The 20,726-nt window shown below is 36.6% G+C and overlaps 1 protein-coding gene across 6 annotated transcripts in view; it reads right to left on the reverse strand.

The window, feature by feature from the left end:
• The window catches only part of LOC128861414 (tyrosine-protein phosphatase non-receptor type 61F), a 50,003-nt gene that overhangs the window by 14,796 nt on the left and 14,481 nt on the right, over nucleotides 1-20,726 (reverse strand). For 3 of the 6 annotated variants that reach the window (XM_054099548.1, XM_054099549.1, XM_054099547.1), the window contains exons 2-7: nucleotides 2,618-2,791; nucleotides 2,279-2,541; nucleotides 1,992-2,217; nucleotides 1,775-1,921; nucleotides 1,135-1,706; nucleotides 912-1,040 (exon numbers count right to left, since the gene is read on the reverse strand). In XM_054099548.1, the coding sequence (XP_053955523.1) occupies nucleotides 912-1,040; nucleotides 1,135-1,706; nucleotides 1,775-1,921; nucleotides 1,992-2,217; nucleotides 2,279-2,541; nucleotides 2,618-2,791 (1,511 nt within the window). Of the gene's footprint in view, nucleotides 1-316; nucleotides 1,041-1,134; nucleotides 1,707-1,774; nucleotides 1,922-1,991; nucleotides 2,218-2,278; nucleotides 2,542-2,617; nucleotides 2,792-20,726 lie in introns of those variants that run through there. The other 3 variants (XM_054099545.1, XM_054099543.1, XM_054099546.1) reach the window with 2 other exon arrangements.

Below are 20,726 nucleotides of genomic sequence, written 5' to 3' on the forward strand. Positions count from 1 at the left end.
AAGCAAAAAGAGAATCACGACTTTGAAGAAGACGACTGAAAAATTTAATAGAGGGGTATTGCATATGCAGCAATAAATTTGATGTACAGACGTGGTCACAATAACAGCACAGTGACATTTTGACAAATTTCGACGGCTTATCAGTTTTTTTTTTAATCTTGCGTATACCGCAACACAAACGCTGTAGTTCAACGTTTCACTTTGTACAAATTTTACAAATCAAAGCCCATCAAAGTGTCAACTTTTAAGGACTAGCCTATTCAATTTCAGTATAATGCTGTGTAAATTTAAAGTGACTTCAAATTCGTATTGATAATTAATTTTTTTTTTTATGTTGGCGGTGTTATGCATTTCTTTCCATATATAAAAATTCCGCGCATTCGCTGGCACTGCTGTGCTGTTATTGCGGCCACGGCGTATTTATTACAAAAATGATTATCAATTCTTCTCAACTTAGACATGATTTGTATGAAAACATAAAATAAAATCTGGCTATTGATTAGAAATCGAGAACTTATTTGGGTAACTATATTTAACTAATTTATGCATAATGTTCATTTGTGTGTAATCTTGGCTCTTAATTAAATGAAAACTTAGTACTTTGAATTTATTTTTACTTGGCTTCGATTACTATTTCGGTGTGTGTATGTGTTCTAAAGAATTACATGAACGCATTATTTATTTATTTATTTATATTGGCGAGAGCTTTATTATTGTGTATGTATGTATCGTATATGAAGCGCTCTAGTGCATGTGCGCGTCACAAAGATAACTATCGATTGATACTATGAAGGGCAGGGATGGGGGGGACATTTTGTGCCAATCAATGGGCACTTTAGGCGAACTTCGAATATGCATACACACAAATCACACCCACAACAACACCCGCCGCTATATAAGTAATTAATGACCTTCTTTTCTTCGCCGCATGCTTTCTTTCCTCCGATTCGCGCTGTTTTCGTTTGATTTCGCTCACTTTTTGTTCGATGTTGGTCTGTCGCTCTACACGTTTCCGCCGTTTCAATTCATTTTCGGGGCTGCTATATAGAAGATGAGTGAAATATTTAGTTAAAAAACACAAAACACAAAAAAAAAAAAATACAAATAATTTTTTCTATTTATTTGTAGACTTACCCGATCGTGATTGGTTTGCTATTTGAGGAATCGGAGAAGTTTAATTTTACTTCACCCGTAGTTTGATTACCACCGTCTCTGCTACCGCTCGCACGTTCACTGCTTCTACTCCGGTCATTACCTTCGTTAGTGTTCTTATCGTCATCATCCTGTTCTACGACTTCATCATCATCACTACCGTCATCACTTTTATCGTCCTCGTATAAATCATTGTCATCACTGTCTGACTCATGCACTCGTTCCAACGGGTTTTGTGAGCCTTGCGCCTGTTGTGGTATTGGCGGTAGAGGTCTATTCAACATGCTCTCAGCGGTTTTTTCCTTGCTGGAGTGCTCTGGACTGGCGGTCATGCCGTATAGCTCGTCACTGAAACTTGCGCTAGCCGGTATTTTTGGTAATGGCTTGCCGAGTTGACTGAACGATAGTACACCGGCAGTGCTGCAGCCGGCCATTGGCAGTGGTAGGGAATGTGTACGTGGCGGTAGAGGTGGTGGCATCTCTCCACTTGTGGCATACTGATTGTGTCCATTGTCACTGTTAGCGATTGGCTCCTCCTTGTAATTCAGAAATTCCTTTAATCAAACGAAAATTTTGTTTTTATTATATATTTAAATGTTTGAAATATAATAAATTGTTTTACGGGATCTTTAAGCAATTTGATTCCCTCTATAATTGCTTGATAAGAGAAGTATAATTGATCTGCAGTCTGTATTAAGCCCATGCGATATCTGCGCAGCTCATAAAGTACTTCCTGTACAGAAACCTTGTTTTCGCCTTCTTTCTCAACCTAATTGTTTCAAAGTAAAACCAAACAGTTATAATATTTGCAAATTTCACACCGATTTTTTATCACTAACCAAAACTAGACAACAGTCTACTAAACAAAATGTGCCGGAACGTCCGATCCCGGCGCTGCAGTGAACTATTGCGGGCCCCACACTCGCATCGAGTGCACCCGTGTCGCGCACCTGTTTTAAAAATTGTAAAAACGCCACTGGTGAACTAGGAATTCCAAAGTCCGGCCATGTTGTATAGTGGAATTGTAATATCTCACGGCTTGTGTTCGTTTCAAGATCTGTTAGCCTAATAGCAATAATATTAGTTTTCAAAAAGATATTAACCAATTATCCTTTCGCCAACTTACTTGAACCATCTGCGACAGAAGTTCTGATACTCTTCACAACGAATAAATTCAACAACCAACTCAACTTCATTCAAAATTAGTGCATTTTCAGGACCTCTCATATCAGGCCAATACTGATGACATTTAACTTGCTTCTTTTCAATTAATTTGTTTAACATAAGAATGGCCTTGGTATTTTGCTCCCATACCATTAGCCAAAAGTGCCCAACGGTTTCAGTGAGTGGACCCTGTGTTAGAATATATGCTCTTTCGGCACGGTCGAGCTGTGGAGAGTTAAAAAAAGATAAAATTGAAACAAAAGCTTTTGCTTCTCAAATTGTCTATTATCACGCCACTTACCGTAACAAGATTTGCATTAATATAGTCAATACCGCCCTTACGGAGGATAATGCGCGAGTGATCGTAAGGATTTACATCTCTGTATCTGTTTAGACAGCGATTGTGTATTCTCTCTGATTCAACAGATTCAAATTGTTTTTCACTAGCTTCACGATCGCAATGTTCACGAATTTCCTAAAATAAAAAAAAAAAACAACAAAAAAATTTAATATTTTTCAATTAAAAATTATGTCAATGTTATGATTTAAAAATAAAAATATTATTATAGTTTTTGCTAGTAAAATTTTCCACGCAATGCAAGAAATGTGGTTGCTTAAAGCTTGGCTTAACAGTCACCACACAGAAGATCAAATACTAGAGTAGAATGGGGTAAGATAGGTATGGGGGCACAATAGGTAGATGGGGTTTTCGTCGCACTGTTTTTGCAGAGGTCACTCGTCTTATGTGAATTGAATACGTGGTGGGGAACAACGTTTGCGACTGTCATTTCGGCCGTCACCATTCATTAGTTATCCTAGTTCTGGCGTCGTTTAGTTTTTTGTGAGCTTTTCTCCGACATAGCATTTTTTTTATTCTACGGTGCAGTGCATTTAATGTATGTAAATATTTGTCAGGTGAGTTTTATTTTACGTAGAAAATAATGCTGAACACGAATAATGTGTTAGTTTTTTGATATTATTGTTTTTAAAAAAAATATCGACACTAACATAAAACATGTGCTTGGGGGCATTATAGGTCACTACTTTTAATTGAATAAAATAAATTTTAATTGTTTTTGCAGCAAAATGGTGCGTAATTATGTGCAAAAAACGCCGAAACGAAATGAAGAGGATGTAAAAAACGCAATCGCGGCAGTCCGAGATGGCGCTAGTGTTCGATCAGCCTCTAAACAATTTAAAATTCCGTTCGAAACATTACGTGCTCGCGAGATGAATTAAAGAAAAATTCCTAACTTTTATAACATGTGCAGTGTTCATACTCTATAAATAAAAGTTAAAACGTTAATTTCCAAGCCATGTACATTGTTCTTTTCCTCTCACACATAGTGACCTATCGTGCCCCCCGATTTTGAAAATATCGAAAAAAAGTACCTTTGTCTTATTGAATGCAGCTTCCAAAAAATATTTAGCCAAACATAAGTCAGTATAACCAAAATGTTAGCAGATAAATAACCTTTCAAAATCTTGCTTATTTTTCAAAATCAATGCAAAAACACCGTAGCAAGAGCTCTCCAAAAAAAAATGACCTATCTTACCCCATTCTACTCTATATGTGACCTGGTCTATGAAAAGGTACCTTACGTGTCAAAAAATCATTTTTCACTTTTTTGTTAATTCGAATAGTGTGTGAAAGGCTTTTTAAAATGGTGAAAACCAGAAAGTCATAATTTGTTTAAAAAAAAAAAAAAAGTACAAATACGAAAAAGACTGATTTTTTTGTCATGATACAAATTAGAATAACGAAGACAATAATTTGTGCAAATTAAAAACTGAACCATTCCTGGACAGTCTGAGGTGTAATGAATACGATACTGAAGTCTGTTTTCAAAAAATTTTTGCCACCGGGTCTTATAAGTTTTTTTTTGGCATGGATGTCGGTACAAAAGCTAACTTATTTTTTATAACGATTTCTGCGATTTGCATTCACTTTTTCTTATTTATTTATATATAATATAAAAAAATGTTTTTCACTGCTTCTGTGATTTTATTGATACTGTGATCTATGCTGAAGAAAATAAGCCAAACCGGATTGAAAAATATTAATATTTAAAAAAGTTACAAGGGTTTTTAGAAGTTTAAACTTTAACTGCTGTTTTCTCGAAAACTTGTTTTCGCACGTAAGGTACCTTTTCGCAGACCAGGTCACATATATGCAAATAAAAGTAAGCAACAACACACAATTCGAAATAGTTGGAGAAATAGGGAAGGATGTAAACGAATTTGAGTACATATCTCGGCATCTTGATGTTGATGTAGTAGCATAAACATTGTACATATATATGGAATGCTGCTGAAGAGGCAGTCCTTGGCCGAATATAAATCCAGGTCGTTCCGGTTACGTAGAACCGACTGTCGTGGGAACGTAGAATTTTGATCCCCGACGGTGGTACAGCGTCTGACATTCAGCAAAGAATATCCAAAACGGCGAGTACGTTTACGCGACTATCTCGAGTGTGGTATAAAAAAGCGATTAAGGGGTTACATACGTCCAGAATTTTCAAAAATCGAATTTTTGTTTTTTCCACGTTTCGAAAGTATAGTATCTTAAGAATATACAGTGAAATTTTCATGCGGAAATTCCGCATATTATAGCTTTTACAGCTCATTAACTAGGTAGAGAGCGGTCCGCGCGCTCTTTTACCTCAAAATTTAAACTCGTTTTTCTCGAAACTAGTTACTTTTCCCGGCACGGTCTGCCTGATAACTCATACAGTTTTTAATATTTTTTAATGCGGTTTTTTTTAAATATTCGAAAGTGGTTTCTTTATAGTCCGGATTTTTGATATTTTTACTAAAAAATTTTATAAACATAATTAAAGTGTGACATTTAGACGTAAAACGCATACTTTTTTTTTAAATGCCGTAAATTGGAAAATTTTTTGAAATTTAAAAATCCGGCTCGAAAACTATAACTAAAAAAATTTTTTTACAAGAATTTTTTTACTTTTTACAGATCCTTCAACATTTCAAGGATAAATGATGCAGACCGTGGAGCAACTTTTTTTCATTGTACTTTGGGTTTGATTGATTTTTTTTTTTATACTAATTTTTGTAAAGAAAAATTAAAATAATTTTTTTTCTAAAGTTTAAGTACTAATAAACAATGTATACATTTTTTTATATTTATTTCTATTGTTATTTCTTCTAAAAACAGTTTTTCTTTAAGCGCATTTTTGGCGCTGCAGGAGTAACAAAAATAAGGATTTTTGATGCTTATGTAAAATCAGTTTCAATCTATGGGTGCGAAACGTGGCACTTAAGGCAAGAAAACTGCAACTATTTGTAAATACATTTTTGCGTCGTATTATCGGCATTTGGTGGCCACGAACCAGTTGAAAAATAAATTATGCACAAAAAGTGCAAATGGATCGGGCACACGCTTCGAAAAAATGCGGACCAAATAACTCATTTAGCTTTGCAGTGGATTCCACAAGGAGACCATCAATCAATTCATTCAACGAACTAAAATATGCAGCAAGAAACTGTGATTTGTGGAAATCTTTTGCAGAAAGACTAAGTTCTTAATTACGATGTGGATTGTAATATTGAAGCATGTCAATAATAACATAAATGTGCAACCAGGTGGTTCCTTTTTAAAAATTATTTTACTTTTGTATTAATATTTTTTATATTAAAAAATTAGAAAAAAAATCCGACAGAGCAAACATTCCGATTATTTATGGAATACGATTTCATTTATATGGCTGTCCATATGGCTTTCCAGTGGTACATCCAGTCAACCTAGTTTTTTGGCTCTAATTGCTTGCTCGATATTCGCTTTTAGGGCCTGGATCATTAACGTATTGTTCCCATAACATTTTTCAAGGCACCCCACAGAAAAGTCTGAAGGCGTCAAATCGCAGCTCCGAGGCGGCCAACTTGGCGCGCAAAAGATCTATTGCGGAGCGGACTGTGTAGCATGGCGCGCCATCTTGCTGAAACTAAAGATCGTCCAAATCTATGCCCTCAATTTCCTAGCAACAAATACCGTTTCTTATGCCTCTGTAGAGCTCACTGTTGCCCGAAATGGCGTTAACAGCAGCATTTTCAAAGAAAAATTTATCAATGATATTACCGGTCAAAAGGTCAAAACTGTCACTCTCTCTCTCTCTCTCTGATGATGTAGTTTCTATCCCCAGATATAATAATTTTGTTTGTTAGCATGTCGATGAGGTGAAAATGTGCTTCTTTCCAATAAACGCATTAACTTTGGAAATACATTTTGTATTTTGACCAACAAACGTAACGCGATTTATTTCGATCCGCGAAGATATGACACTCACTTTCTGTCAAGACTTCTAACTGGAAAGGGCTGTCACTGGCAAAATAAAATAAAAACAAAAAAAAAAAAAAAAACAGATTACATGGACCACCCGGTAAAAACGAAAATAATTTTTTGCATGCACACATCGACTTCATACAAATTATATATATAGATACATACATTTTCCCGAAACATTCACAGCTATTCATTATGTATCAAAATATGGTTCCCCCTAACGATATGAGTATACCGGCCAAAATACAAGTTAAAAAAAAACTACTTCGTTCAAAATAAATTTTAGTGATGAGTAGTTCGGGAGCCAGGGGTCGCTTTTGGACTGCGTTTTTATACCGTTAAATTCTTGACTATACTTGTACTTTAGCTTTTATGAATAACGAAAGTGAACGTCAGCTGGCGCACCCGCGGTGGGTGTGATTGTGGGAGGGTACGAAACGTGTCGGAAAAAAATTTCTACCAACTCATTTTATACCGACTGAATTTTTGTTTGTGTATTGTTGACATTTAGTAGAATAAAAAAAAATAGTCAACTGCGCGGTAGATGGGGGAAAACACGTCAGCTGAACTTGTAAAATAAATTAAAAAGTAAAACTACTTATGCCGATTGAAATTTTTTTACATAATTTTGGACACATATGAAAATATTATAATGATGGTGAGCTGCGTTTATAGCGGTGGGAAGACCGTCAGCCGAAGCAAGAATGTATCATTGCGTTCATACATCTCGGCGGCGCGCGGAATTTTCAATTCTACGACTGACGTCCCAACGGAGAATCAGCTGACGATTATTTTTCCATTTTAATTTATTAATACTATAATGTTTGAAAATTTCAATCGGCATAAAGTAGGTACTTTTACTTTTCGATTTTTTTTACAAGTTCACCTGTTCAGCTGACGTATTTTCCCCCCTCTACTGCGCAGCTGACTATTTTTTTTTATTCTACTAAATGTCAACAATACACAGAAAAAATTTGAGGCGGTATTAAATGAGTTGTAAAAAATTTTTTTTCGACACGTTTCGCAGCATCCCTCGCACGTACCCACGGCTACTGGACCAGCTGACGGTTGGTTTCGTCGTCCATTGGATGGCGTCTGCCTTCAGTATTAAAATCAGTTGGCATGAAATGATGAGGTCAAAATGAGCCCTGGCTCCCGGACTAGAGGTTTTTCTTCTGTCAAGCTAATTTTATATATAAACATATTTTTTCCCATTCTTCCTGGCGTCCATTGCTATATGTATGTATATCTTAGATAATATAGCCCACCGGTTTCTTATGTTTTTTTTCATACTAAACATTCTTTTCTCTCTGGATGCATTGATTGTTAGGTTGTTTTGCCGAAATATCCACTCTGAACCTCATAAATCGTCCCCAAAATATATTGGCACGTTGTCTTAAGGATCTCAATAGTATTTTGAATTCATTTTGTGGTTTGTAAAACACATTGGAGACTGTTACAGGCCGCCCATGCCATTGAAAAACCTCCTTAGCGTTCCTAGAGCGCCGGCCCTCGCGAACCAGGACGAATATCTCTCCAATACTTTTGTTCTTTATCTAAATCACGCTGAATTTCTTCTCGTCGCCGAAGATGACGGATTGCCACTCACTGTCTCAACTTAGCAGATTTATGATGTGGTAATAGACGATACTCCGACAAACTTTTTTGATATTTCAACGTCCTTCCTTGACCTACAAGTGCTTGAATATGTCTGGTAGAAATAAGAAGACGTAATTGTAAAATTGTAAACTTTTCGCTGGATGATCATTTTGCTGACCGCTAACCGTTTTCTTTTCCCGCTCGTCAATTTTAGATGGGTGGATAATAATTTTGTGGATTTTTAAAGCATTTATTTTGTCCATTTTTGTCATTTTTGCGTTCATCATTTGCACCAAATGTGAGTAATTTTTATATGGGAGATGGTGGTGGTTATTGACGGATTTCGCACATATACATCCTACCTTATATATATACATATATGTATATGTGTATAATTGGTGCGTTCACCCTTTTTGGGTGTTTGACCGAGCTCCTACTTCTATTTGTAGTGTGCGTCTTGATGTTGTTCCACGTGGTTTGGAAAATATGCAAAACTGTCCTTTTCACCCAATTGGCCTGCTCGTGATAACTTTTCTTTATCTTTTCTTTTGGACAAATTTGCGGCAGGCTTTTTGATGATCATCTGTGGAACAACAACAAGATGCACACACGCCACAAACAGGAGGAGGAGTTTGGTCAAACACCTAACAGAAGAGCACGCGCCAATTATTAATTTTTTCTTGGTGGCAATACATTTCTCATCCATTTTATTTTTATTTTTGGCTTCCATTCCATACCTTGGTAATAGAGTTTATTTCAGAATGTTGTCACTTGATTTGATTACAATAAATTTTGATCAGTCTTTTTTTGTGATTGGAATGTAAGCTAATATAATACCGATTCAAATTGCAAAAACCCATTATGTCGCTTGCATTTTTGGACATACTATGGACCTATGCCAATTGGTAGAAAAATACTCTGCATTGTAAATTTTTTACAGCTATGAGTAAATAAAAATTGGCGTGCCGGCAGAGCTAGTGAAAATTTATACGGCTATCATAAATAAGAAGAAAACCGAAAAACGTGTACTGTCCGCTACAAATGATAGCACATCCACATTTTGATGGGTTTTGAATACTAATTTTTTTTTTAAAGAAGTATAGCTATAAATTCAAATTTTAAACTTTAGACAATAATTAGAAAAATTCAAAAAAAAAATTCATCACAACTCCACGGTTTTTAATTAAAATTTCTAGAAAAGTTGTTGGCATGCAGTTCTATAGTTTAAGAAATTTTAGTGCAACAAAGTGCAAGTTTGAAGTTGCTACAAAATCCCGTCGATTTTTTATAATTAGTTTCCTTGATGGTGTTGCGCATTTTTTCTATTTTGATATTATTTATTATGAACTGCTAAAACCAAGCGAAACCATCAATGAGGATCGGTATCGACCTTAATTGATGCGATTACGCCGAGCACTGCGCGAGAAGCGGCCGCAATACGCGGAGAGGCATGAAAAAGCGATTTTACAGCATGACAACGCTCGGCCTCTTGTTGCCAAACCCGTTAAAACCTATCGGGAAACACTGAAATGGGAAATCCTACCCCACCCGCTATATTCTCCAGATATTGCCCCGCCCGAGTATCACCTGTTCCGATCGATGGCACATGGTCTAGCTGACCAGCAGTTCCATACATATGAAAACATCAAAAAATGGCTTGATCCGTGGATAGCCTCAAAAGATGAACAGTTTTACCGCGACGGTGTACGAGATCTACCAGAAAGATGGGAAAAAGTAGTAGCCAGCGATTGGCAATACTTTCAATGATTCACTTGTAACCATTTTTTCAGAATAAAGTTGTTTTTCCATAAAAAAAAACAGCAAGAATTTAGTTGCGCACAAATGCACGACATTTTTTCACCATAGAGCTTTTCTACTGATTGGCATAGGTTCTAGGTAACTTCTGTAATCTGGTCTTGTATCTTTCGCATGATTTATCTCATCTTTATATATTATATAAAAATGAATGTTTGTCTGTATGTCCTCGATGAACTCAAAAACTACTGGACCGATTATTATAAAAATTGGTATATATATGTATTTTTCCACGGAGAAGGTTTGTAGAATATGCTCATTGCTGCCACTCGCCACCAGGTGGCGCTGCAGAGTAGCAACTTCTGCCCCGTTCATCCGATTTTTTTTCAAAATAAACAAAATCAATAAAATGGTTTAGAATGAATTGAATTTTTTTTTTAATTTATTTTAGTTGTTGGCGTAGCAACGCGCGCCGAGTACAGCTAGTTCTTAATAAATTTATATTTTTTTTTGTAGGTATTTTCGTCACAGAAACTCATTAACCAGACAGTTTCTAATTTTATCTATGGATTTCACTATCACCCAAGAATATATTGCGCCCACTTTTTAAAGCCAAACCAGATTTTTAACGGCACCCAGCTTTAGACAGGTAACAACAAATTTCCGATTTCATTTCTTCTTATTATTATGAAACTATTTACCGTTTGGAGGTGGCATAAAATTGCAGGTCCCTTCATTTGTGGAACAGCACCAAGACGCACACCACAAATTGGAGGGAAAGCCCGGCAAAATATCTAACAATGGATGCATGCGCCAATTATGTATACACTTACATACATATTTTAAGTTCTCACTTTGCCGGTTGTGTTCGAGTATAATCAACATTTCTCACATACATAATTAGGCTGAAACGGTTGTTGTGGCAGTAGCGGCGTTTGCAGCAGCAGTACGGCATGATATGACTGGAAGCCTGCAAATGCAATTAAAGTGCAAATGCATAGCATACATACACCCGGTGCGCAAGCAATGCCCATAGTGTCATATATGACTTATGTCGTGTGGCAATGTGAAGCACATTTACCTACATACTTGCATGTATTGCGGTCAGATAAAAAACAAAAAAAAACAGTTGAGTATCTCAACAATTCGCTGCAATATTTGCAAGTGCAGAAACAGTTTTCTTTTTTAAACGTGTGTTTACACACATGGAAGTATATGAAAATAATAAAATCGCTACCTATTTAACTATATTATTGGAGCGAAACAAATTGCAACGCCAAAAGCAACAGATGTGTTTGCCACGGGCGACGGGCGTAGTAAAAGATCCATGCTGAATATGTAAACAAATACATAGCTGCTATGTATGCGTGTGTGTGTGTAAAAGTACAATAACTTTAACAAGTAAGGAATGATAAATTCGCTCCGGACTTAACTTTATATACCCGCCCACATTTTAGTAAAACTTAATTTCTGCTGGGTGATAATTTTTGGAACCAAACAAACTCACAGACAATGAGAATTTTGCTTGTAATATCAGACGGACGGGCGGAAACGAGCTCTTGCTATAATACCAGAAAGATAAAAAAGATAAATTTATTAAAAAAAAAAATTAAATTAAATTATCAAAAAAGTTATCAATGTTAATTTACAAAACATTTCGATAAATAATTTTTGTTTTGTCTTCTAGAGCGCAAATGAATAAGTTTTTAGTTGCTTTCACTTTTAAACATGCAATAGGATGCCCGGTGGCAGAATTAGAAATTAAAAGCAAAATTACTAGGTTGTGCAATAAGTTTTGCAATTCGATAAGTAAAACACAAAACATTATGGTTTGAAATACACTTTATTATTCAGTATAGTCTTTCTGAACATCAATACACTTCTTCCAAAGAGATTCCAATTTATGAATTCCATACCTGAAATGCGAATCTGGAAGGGCTGCAAAATACGCTGTTATGATCTCATCATTTAATGAAAAACTATCTCCAAGCACGAATTTATTTTAGGTCTGGAAATAGATGGAAGTCACTAGGGGCTAAATCTAGTGAATACAATGGATGTTCCAACAATTCGAACTTTAATTCATGGATTTAAGCCATTGCCAAAATGCTCTTGCGACGCGATGCATCGTGCTGATGAAAAACAATTTTTTCCTTTTGCAAAGTGGGGGTTTTTTTCACGAATTTTTTCCTTCAGCTGGCCTAGAAGGTTCCAATAATATTCAGAATTTATTGTTTTACCAGTTTGCAAGTAATCCACCAACAAAATTCTTTTTGCATCCCAAAAAACTGATGCTAACACTTTTTTGGCCGATTTCTGGACACGAACTCGTTTCGGAGCCGAAGAGCCCGGTTTACACCACTCTTTAGCCTGCTGTTTTGATTTAGAATCATGGTTATAGTCCCAAGTCTCAGCCATAGTGATGGATCGACGCACAAAATCCACTTTATCCTTTTGAAAACGCCCAAAATGTGGCTGAGAAAGTCGCAATCGAATGTGTTTTTGTTCCATTGTTAGCGAATGCGGCACCCATTGTGCACATAACTTTCTGAAACCCAATACTTCAGTCGAAATATTGCTTACACTGCCCAATTAGATGCCTGGGGCTTCTACTAAATCTCTTTCAGTCACTCGACGATTTTCCAATACGATATCCTGCATCTTTTCTATAATTTCTAAAAACTCCACTTACATTCAAATGAAGAGTATACCAAAATAACAAAAAAAAAAAAACCAGTAGCAACGCCTTCCCTTATCGAACGGGTGTATTTTAGGTGCATGAGAACTATCGATATCGATAACGAGGGTTTGGTTCGTTTCCACGACAGTCGGTTCTACGTTACCGAAACGACCAAGGACTGTCACTCCAGCAGCATTCCCCGTAAGTAAGTATGGGGATTGTTTATGCTGCTACAACAACAACAACGAGGGTTTGGCAGCTGAGAACATTTCTGTTCAGTAAAGTTTGACCGAAAAACAGCTCCAAATAGTGGAAATTTGCTTTGAAAAAAAAAAAAATCTGTTCGCGAAGTTCATAGAGCGAAGTGTTGAAGACGCTGAAATGTCGATTCGTCGCCATTCTCAACTTGTTGGCCTTTGTCCTTCGACTACGAGGAAAATTTCATGTAAGGATCTTGACTTGCGAGCCCATAAAATACAGATCGTGCAAGAATTGAAGTCAAGTGACCATCGCTTGCGTTGCACTGTTTGCTCATTAGGCCCATTTAGATTTATTATTCAGATTTATTGGAAAAAGTAGTAAACAATTGGACTAATCGAAGAAGGTATGTAAAAAAATTCATCCAACAATATTTCTGTTCAGTATTATCAGAATGGGCCGCCGTAGCCGAATGGGTTGGTGCGTGACTACCATTCGGTATTCACAGAGAAAACGTCGGTTCGAATCTCGGTGAAACACCAAAATTAAGAAAAACATTTTTCTAATAGCGTCGCGTCTCGGCAGGCAATGGCAAACCTCCGAGTGTATTTCTGCCATGAAAAAGCTCCTCATAAAAATATCTGCCGTTCGGAGTCGGCTTGAAACTGTAGGTCCCTCCATTTGTGGAACAATATCAAGACGCACACCACAAATAGGAGGAGGAGCTCGGCCAAACACCCAAAAATATATTATCATTTTAAGTAAATAAACAACCAACTGGTCTAAAACTGGAACTATTTGGGAAACATGCCGGGCTGATAAACGGTTCACTAGGCAGGGCTAGTTTACTGCGGCGGCAGCCCTTGGTCGGGAGAAACCCGCGACATTCCGGTAATGTAGAACCGGCTGCCATGGGAATGAAACATGTTGGGCTAGTATGAACTGGTGTTTTGGTGATGCATTGTCGGACAATCGGCATCGCCGTGAGTGCCTTGCTAACCTGGGAAAAAAATAAAACACGAACTAGTTGAACTCAAAACTGAAGTGGTAGTATTCTGACTCACAACTAGTATTTTTCCCCAAAAAGGAATTTGTACTAAACTCGAGATATCTGTATATACTCATGTACATATGTATGTATGTATGTAGTGTATTTCACATGGTTATTTACATTTTTACTTTTCTTTCCTGATGTTTTCACTCATGTGATTTATTGACGATTGTAGTCAATTTTTTGCTCACTTATTAATGACGTACGAATGACGACAGATACAATGGTGAAACCCATTTTTCTATTTCAATTATTAATTAATTATTAACATACATATGTATGTATGTGTACTTATATGAATATTAATTGGTGTGCATACCTTTGTTAGGTGTTAGGCCGAGCTCCTCCTCCGATTTTTGGTGTACGCGTTAATTTTCTTCCATAGATGGAGTGACTTACAGTTTTATGCCTCCGATTAGCAGATAGTTTTATGTCAAGGGTTTTTTATGGCAAACATACACTCGCAGGTTGGTCATTGCCTGCCGAGGAGCAACCGTTATTAGAAAATTTTGTTCTATCATTTGGTGTTTCACGACCACAGTGGGATTCGAGTTCGGGCCCTACCGAATGGTAGTCACGCATCAAACATGCGGCTACGCCGGTCGCCGTTAATTGCTGTGTTATCATTATCTACGTACGTATGGATGAATATATGCAAGTACATACATACAAATAAGCATTAGCAGGTGAATGCCCCGCTAAACTCATGCTTAGGTGGGATACTGCATTTTTTTATAACGAAAAGTGGCTTAAAAAATGTCCGGTTCAAAAAAGTTAATTCAGTTTTTCCCCGTATGATCGAGGAAAATAATGAATGAGTTATATTTTTTAATAAATACATATGCATGTACATATGTAAATACATATATGAGAAATGAGTTCATTTATAATTACAGTTATTACATGTATGTTTGTATGTAAATGCGTTTGTTTTGCATTTACTTTTTGCATTTTTTACTTTATTATAAGTTTAGAAGGTACTTTCATACAGTCTGGGTTTCATTCATTCCTCTGTTTAATCATCTTGCTGTTGATTGATTTTTCTAGGACTCCAAAAATAAATATTCAAATTAACTTTATGACACATTGCGAATTCCACGCAAACTAAAACAACTTGGTATTAATAGATCGGAACTGATTTCTCTTCGATCTGAAAGGTATTCCGCACTCATTTGGAAACTGAGAAGTTCTAATCGAATATAAATTTAATTCGAACTGCCATTCAGATGTTTTGTTAGTGTATCCAACACATTCCAAGCCTAGGTTAGGGGGGGGCCCCTTCGTAAAACAACAGAAAGAAAGGGAACAGCGCAATATTATAGGGGTTGTGCAGCAAAATGCAAAAATAATTGCTTCAGAAGCGAAAAATTAAATAAGGAAAATAAGCGTCAAAAATATATTACAGCTTCAACTGCGAGAAGAGATAAGAAAAGCCGGCTCTCATGGAAGAGTAGCTAGGAATATATTTTATTTTTTTATTTTATTATACACAGTATGTTCAATAAATAACAGAACTTTTTATTTAAATCATGGAACACGTAGAGCTATCTATTAAACTTTGATCATATTGAAAAGGTACAAGCGTCAGCTTCCAACCGCAGCCAACTTCATGCAAATCGTTTGACAGGTTAAAAAGTTACGCGCATTTTATTGACAGTATGTTTCGTGCTTGTGTCGTAAAAATACAATGGAGCAAAGAGCAAATATTAAATTCTGTGTTAAACTTGGAAAAAGATTTAGTGAGGCGTACGAATTGATGGAAAAAGTTTATGGTGATGATTGGTTAGCTCGTTCAAATGTATATAATTGGTTTAAACGATTTAAAAATGGTCGTGAAGATTCGAATGATGATGAAAGACCTGGTCGTCCAGAAGCGAGTAATAGGGCTGAATTGGTGGAAAAAGTGCGCGAAATCATTGCTGTTGACGGAAATTTCACTGTAAGAATGGTGGGCGAAGAAATAAATTCATCTACTGGTACTATTTGGAAAATTTTAACTGACGATTTGGGTAAAAGAAACGTTTGTGCACGCTTTGTTCCACACCAATTAAATGAATGTTCAAAAAATGATCAAAAAATCGCTCGTGTAGAGCATTGTAAAGACATCATTTCAACAGCTGAAAACGGTCCAGATTTTCTTGATTCGATCATAACTGGACGAAGCATGGTGCTTCAAATATGACCCTGAAACTAAGCGTCAATCTGCAGAAAGGAAGACGAAAGGGGAGCCAAAAGCAAAGAAATTGCGTTTTCAGAAGTCAAGAATCAAAACAATGTTGATCACTTTCTACGATTCCAAGGGTATTGTACACAAAGAATTTGTTGCAGAAGGTCAAACTATTAATGGAGAATACTATTTACAAGTTTTACATCGTTTGTGGTGAAGAATTGTTCGTGTAAGTCTTGACTTTTCAGAGGGGAAACAGCTGTTTTTATTGCATGATAATGCACCACCTCACAAAACCAAAAATGTTCGTGAATTTTTGATGCAAAAACATATTTGTGTCATCGACCACCATCCGTATTCTCCTGATCTATCACCATGTGACTATTTTCTGTTCCCTAAATTGAAAACTGCCATGAAAGGTGCGTTTTATGATGATATTCCGGCCATTCAAGCAGCCGTGGCACAGGTGTTAAAGAACATTCCCTTAGATGACATAAAAAAGTCCATGCAGAAATTGGTTGATCGTTCTGAACGTTGTATCGAGTTAAATGGAGACTATTTTGAATAAAAAATAACTTTCAAACACAGTACGATACGTGTTTTATTCTACATCTGAAAAGTTATGTTATTTATTGAACATACTGTGTATTCCTAATAAAAAGAAAAAAGTCAGAGCTTTCGTAAATGAGCATATAAAGATATCTCTAGAATTTTGGAAAGTTATTTTTTTCCTCGAATGCAATTTTTGCATTTTTGAGATCCAAGTAAGAAATATTGTGTACAAGAATAACTTACAGCGCATAATAGAAAGCATTATTACTAACAGTTAAAAGTTGTACTTGTTAAGGGGCGACTAAAAAATCGAAATTTTTTTATGGCATATTCTAAAAGTACATCATCTTAAAAATATAAATTCAAAAAATCATAAAGATCGGAGCACTAGAACGAAAGTTTGAAACCGTGGAAGCGCGCGACCTTTCTTGGAACAAGAAGTGCACGCAAAACTTTAGACGCGATTAACTCGAAGTCATGTTTTTTGAAAATTACCGTCGCAGTGATCATTATTTATTAAAAACGATTCGATCGATTTGCATACACTTTTTTTTTAATTATTCGAAGTTACAACCTCGTGAATCTGAATGGTTCACTTTTTATAAATATTTGCAAAGTTCGCTGGAATTAATTTTTTTTAAATTTTTCTACCCCTCACAAATCGTTTTTTTGGTGCATATCGGTTTTCATATCGAGAAACATTTTTTTTGGGTAAATAAACCGTTCAAATTCACTAAAAAACATTTTTCTACAATAATCATTTAATTTTTTTCATTTCAGTTGAGTTGCTCATGCGCTACCTTTATCACCGCAAGCCTCTTCTAAAAAACGGCGTTTCGGGGGAGGGGCGATATCAACAATAAATAATAACATTTTTTAAAATAAAAACACCGAAAGTTACCCTTCAGTATGATATATGCCTCATTTGAATAAAAGTTCTAAAACATATTTAAAAAAATTATGACAATCGTCCAATTTCGGGCTCACAAGGTATATAACCCCTTAAACGTACTGTATGTGCTGTAGTCTTTGACTGTAGATGTATGTAGTTATGAGTATGAACCAAATTAGACGATAAATGCGATTTTTCGGTATGTTCGATCAATAAGCTATGAGTGAGGCATTTTTCCTAGAACATTTATTTCCGGTAACACTCACTCTAAGTGATTTTGTTGGTGCAGAATGGACAATTAATCAATACAAATATCTACAAAAAATATCTGTTTTAGTAGGTATGACCCGAAGAAATGCAATTTACTCGTACTAGCGCATTCTCAAAATTTCCAAAATTTTAAACGAAGTTAAAAAATTGCTTGCCCTATAAATTTACGACGGACTATTTCCATATTCAGTGGCTCAATAAAGAACTCGGGCATACATACATACATGGCATGAGACTTCAAATTCAAAATTTTTGTAAGAAATGCAAGTTAAATATTTTTCTATTGGGTATTCAAATAGGATTTTAAAAATAGTAATAAAAATTTACAAATCCAATACCTCCATGTTATAAAAAATTCGCAATTCGCATTCGCAAAATTGGTGTCATAAAAGAAGTCGAACACCTGGCATTATTGCGATTGTTTGACACTTTAAAAGGGGAGTCCCACAATTAATTTGCTCGGCAGAACAGTGCAAAGAAAGAAGCAAACGTAATAAATTAAAATAAAATTTCAATCGTGTTTTGTTGGGTAGGCAGCGTGGACAAAGCCCAATTGAAGTCAGAAATTTAATTATTAGTCATCATGAAAAGGGTGAAACAGTTCGGGGAAATCGCAGAAATAGTGCATAGACCCCCCCCGTTCGACTGTATACGACGTGGTAAAACTTTTCAAAAAACAAAATCCGTGGAAAATAAGAAGGAATCGGGACGACTAAAACTGTTTACGGATGCAGATGAACGGTGAATAGTGCAACAAATTAAGAAAAATTCAAATTTGAGCGTTCATAAGCTTGCAACAAAAGCCGCCCAACACCTTTATATTAACTGCAACCCCGAAAGTATACGTATAGTGTTGCGAAATAATAATTATAATGGAAGAGTTGCACGAAAAAAACCTTTTTCCAACGAGAATAACCAACACTAGAAATAAAATTCACAGAACGCCATTGGGATAAGGATTTCGAGTTCTGGAAGCAAGTTTTACTTGCAAATGAAAGCAAGATTCACATATTTAGGTTAGATGGACAATTCGTGTTAACCTCGTATCTACAAAATCATAATTTTCAGTAAATCGATAAAAATGTTTAGAGTTACTTAACTTCTATGAAAAGTTATAACTTATTTGATACGATACTTATAGTAGATATGAAACGCTCTGAAAAAAATTATATACTCATTATGAACATTGTGTGTTTTGTTTTGCGTAACAGGAGTGTTTTTCACTCAAAATTTCAATTTCGAAAAAAATGAAGTTACGAGGTTAACACAGAAAGGGGACGAATTATAAGTGTGGAGAAGACCTAATGAACAGTTGCTGGAAAAAAACTTACGGCTGACAGTTTGACATGGTGATGGGTCGGTAATGTTTTGGAGTTGGATGTATGCTGGTACTGGAAATTTGTGCAACAAATGGTAGAAAATTTGGTGAAAGTGCTGAAAAGATGGGAATTAAGGACAATTTGCACTACTATCAAGACAATGATCACAAGCATAACAACTGTCCTAGAGTACTTGAAACACCTCCACAATCTCCAGACATAAATGTAATTGAACATCTGCGGGCTCATTTGGAAAACCAACGGAAAAAGCTTGTTATTAGAAATAAGAAAGACCTTCTTCTTTTTAATTGGCGCGATAACCGCTTACGCGATTTTGGCCGAGTTTAACAAAGCGTGCCAGTCGTTTCTTTCTCGTGCTAACTGGCGCCAATTGGACACACCAAGTGAAGCCAAGTCCTTCTCCACCTGATCTTTCCAACTCAGAGGAGGCCTTCCTTTTCCTCTGCTACCACCAGCTGGTACCGCATCGAATACTTTCAAAGCCGGAGCGTTTGTATCCATTCGGACGACATGACCCAGCCAACGTAGCCGCTGGATCTTTATTCGCTGTGCTATGTCTATGTCGTCGTAAAGCTCATAGAGCTCATCGTTTCATCGTCTGCGACATTCGCCGTTGCCAACGTACAAAGGTCCAAAAATCTTACGCAGAATCTTTCTCTCAAACACTCCAAGAGTCGCTTCATCGGATGTTGTCATCGTCCAAACTTCTGCGCCATACGTTAGGACGAACATGATGAGAGCCTTGAACCTTTTACAACCTCGAAATTATAACTGTCTACAGTGACGTGGGTGCCGATACGCGAGTGCGCCGACTGTTTGTTTCATGACAGGAGGTACTTCGTTTTGTCCTCGTTCACCAGCAGACCCATTCGCTTTGCCTCTTTATCCAGTTTGGAGAAGGCAGAACTAACAGCGCGGTTGTTAAGGCCTATGATGTCAATATCATCGGCATACGCCGGCAATTGTACGCTCTTATAAAATATTGTGCCTGAGCGATTAAGTTCTGCGGCTCGTACGATGCTCTCGAACGTCAGGTTAAAGAAGTCACACGACAGCGAGTCACCCTGTCTGAAACCTCGTTTGGTATCAAACGGATCGGAGAGGTCCTTCCCAGTTCTGACGGCGCTGCTGGTGTCGAGCAACGTTATCTTGCATAGCCGTATTAGTTTTGTGGGGATACCAAATTCAGACATCGCGGCATACAGATAACTCCTTTTCGTACTATCGAATGCAGCTTTGAAAACGACGAAAAGATGGTGTGTGTCGATTCTTATTGTAAATATTTGGTCGATGGTAGACTTTCCAGGTTTAAATCCACACTGATAAGGTCCAATCAGTTGGTTGACGGTGGGCTTCAGCCTTTCACACAATACGCTCGCTAGAACCTTATAGGTGATATTAACATAGAAGACTAATCACGCGGTAATTGGCACAGATTGCATGATCACCCTTTTTATGGATTGGGCAGAGCACACTTAAATTTCAATCGGCAGGCATGTTTTCATCCGACCATATTTTGCATAGAAGCTGATGCATGCACCTTACCAGCTCCTGGTAACGTTCTAACGCCGTAAAGCAAACGCTGTGAAAACTACATCGAGGTGAG

Source organism: Anastrepha ludens, chromosome 4 (assembly GCF_028408465.1).
Source record: "Anastrepha ludens isolate Willacy chromosome 4, idAnaLude1.1, whole genome shotgun sequence".
In the NCBI taxonomy this organism is placed as follows: Eukaryota; Metazoa; Arthropoda; class Insecta; order Diptera; family Tephritidae; genus Anastrepha; species Anastrepha ludens.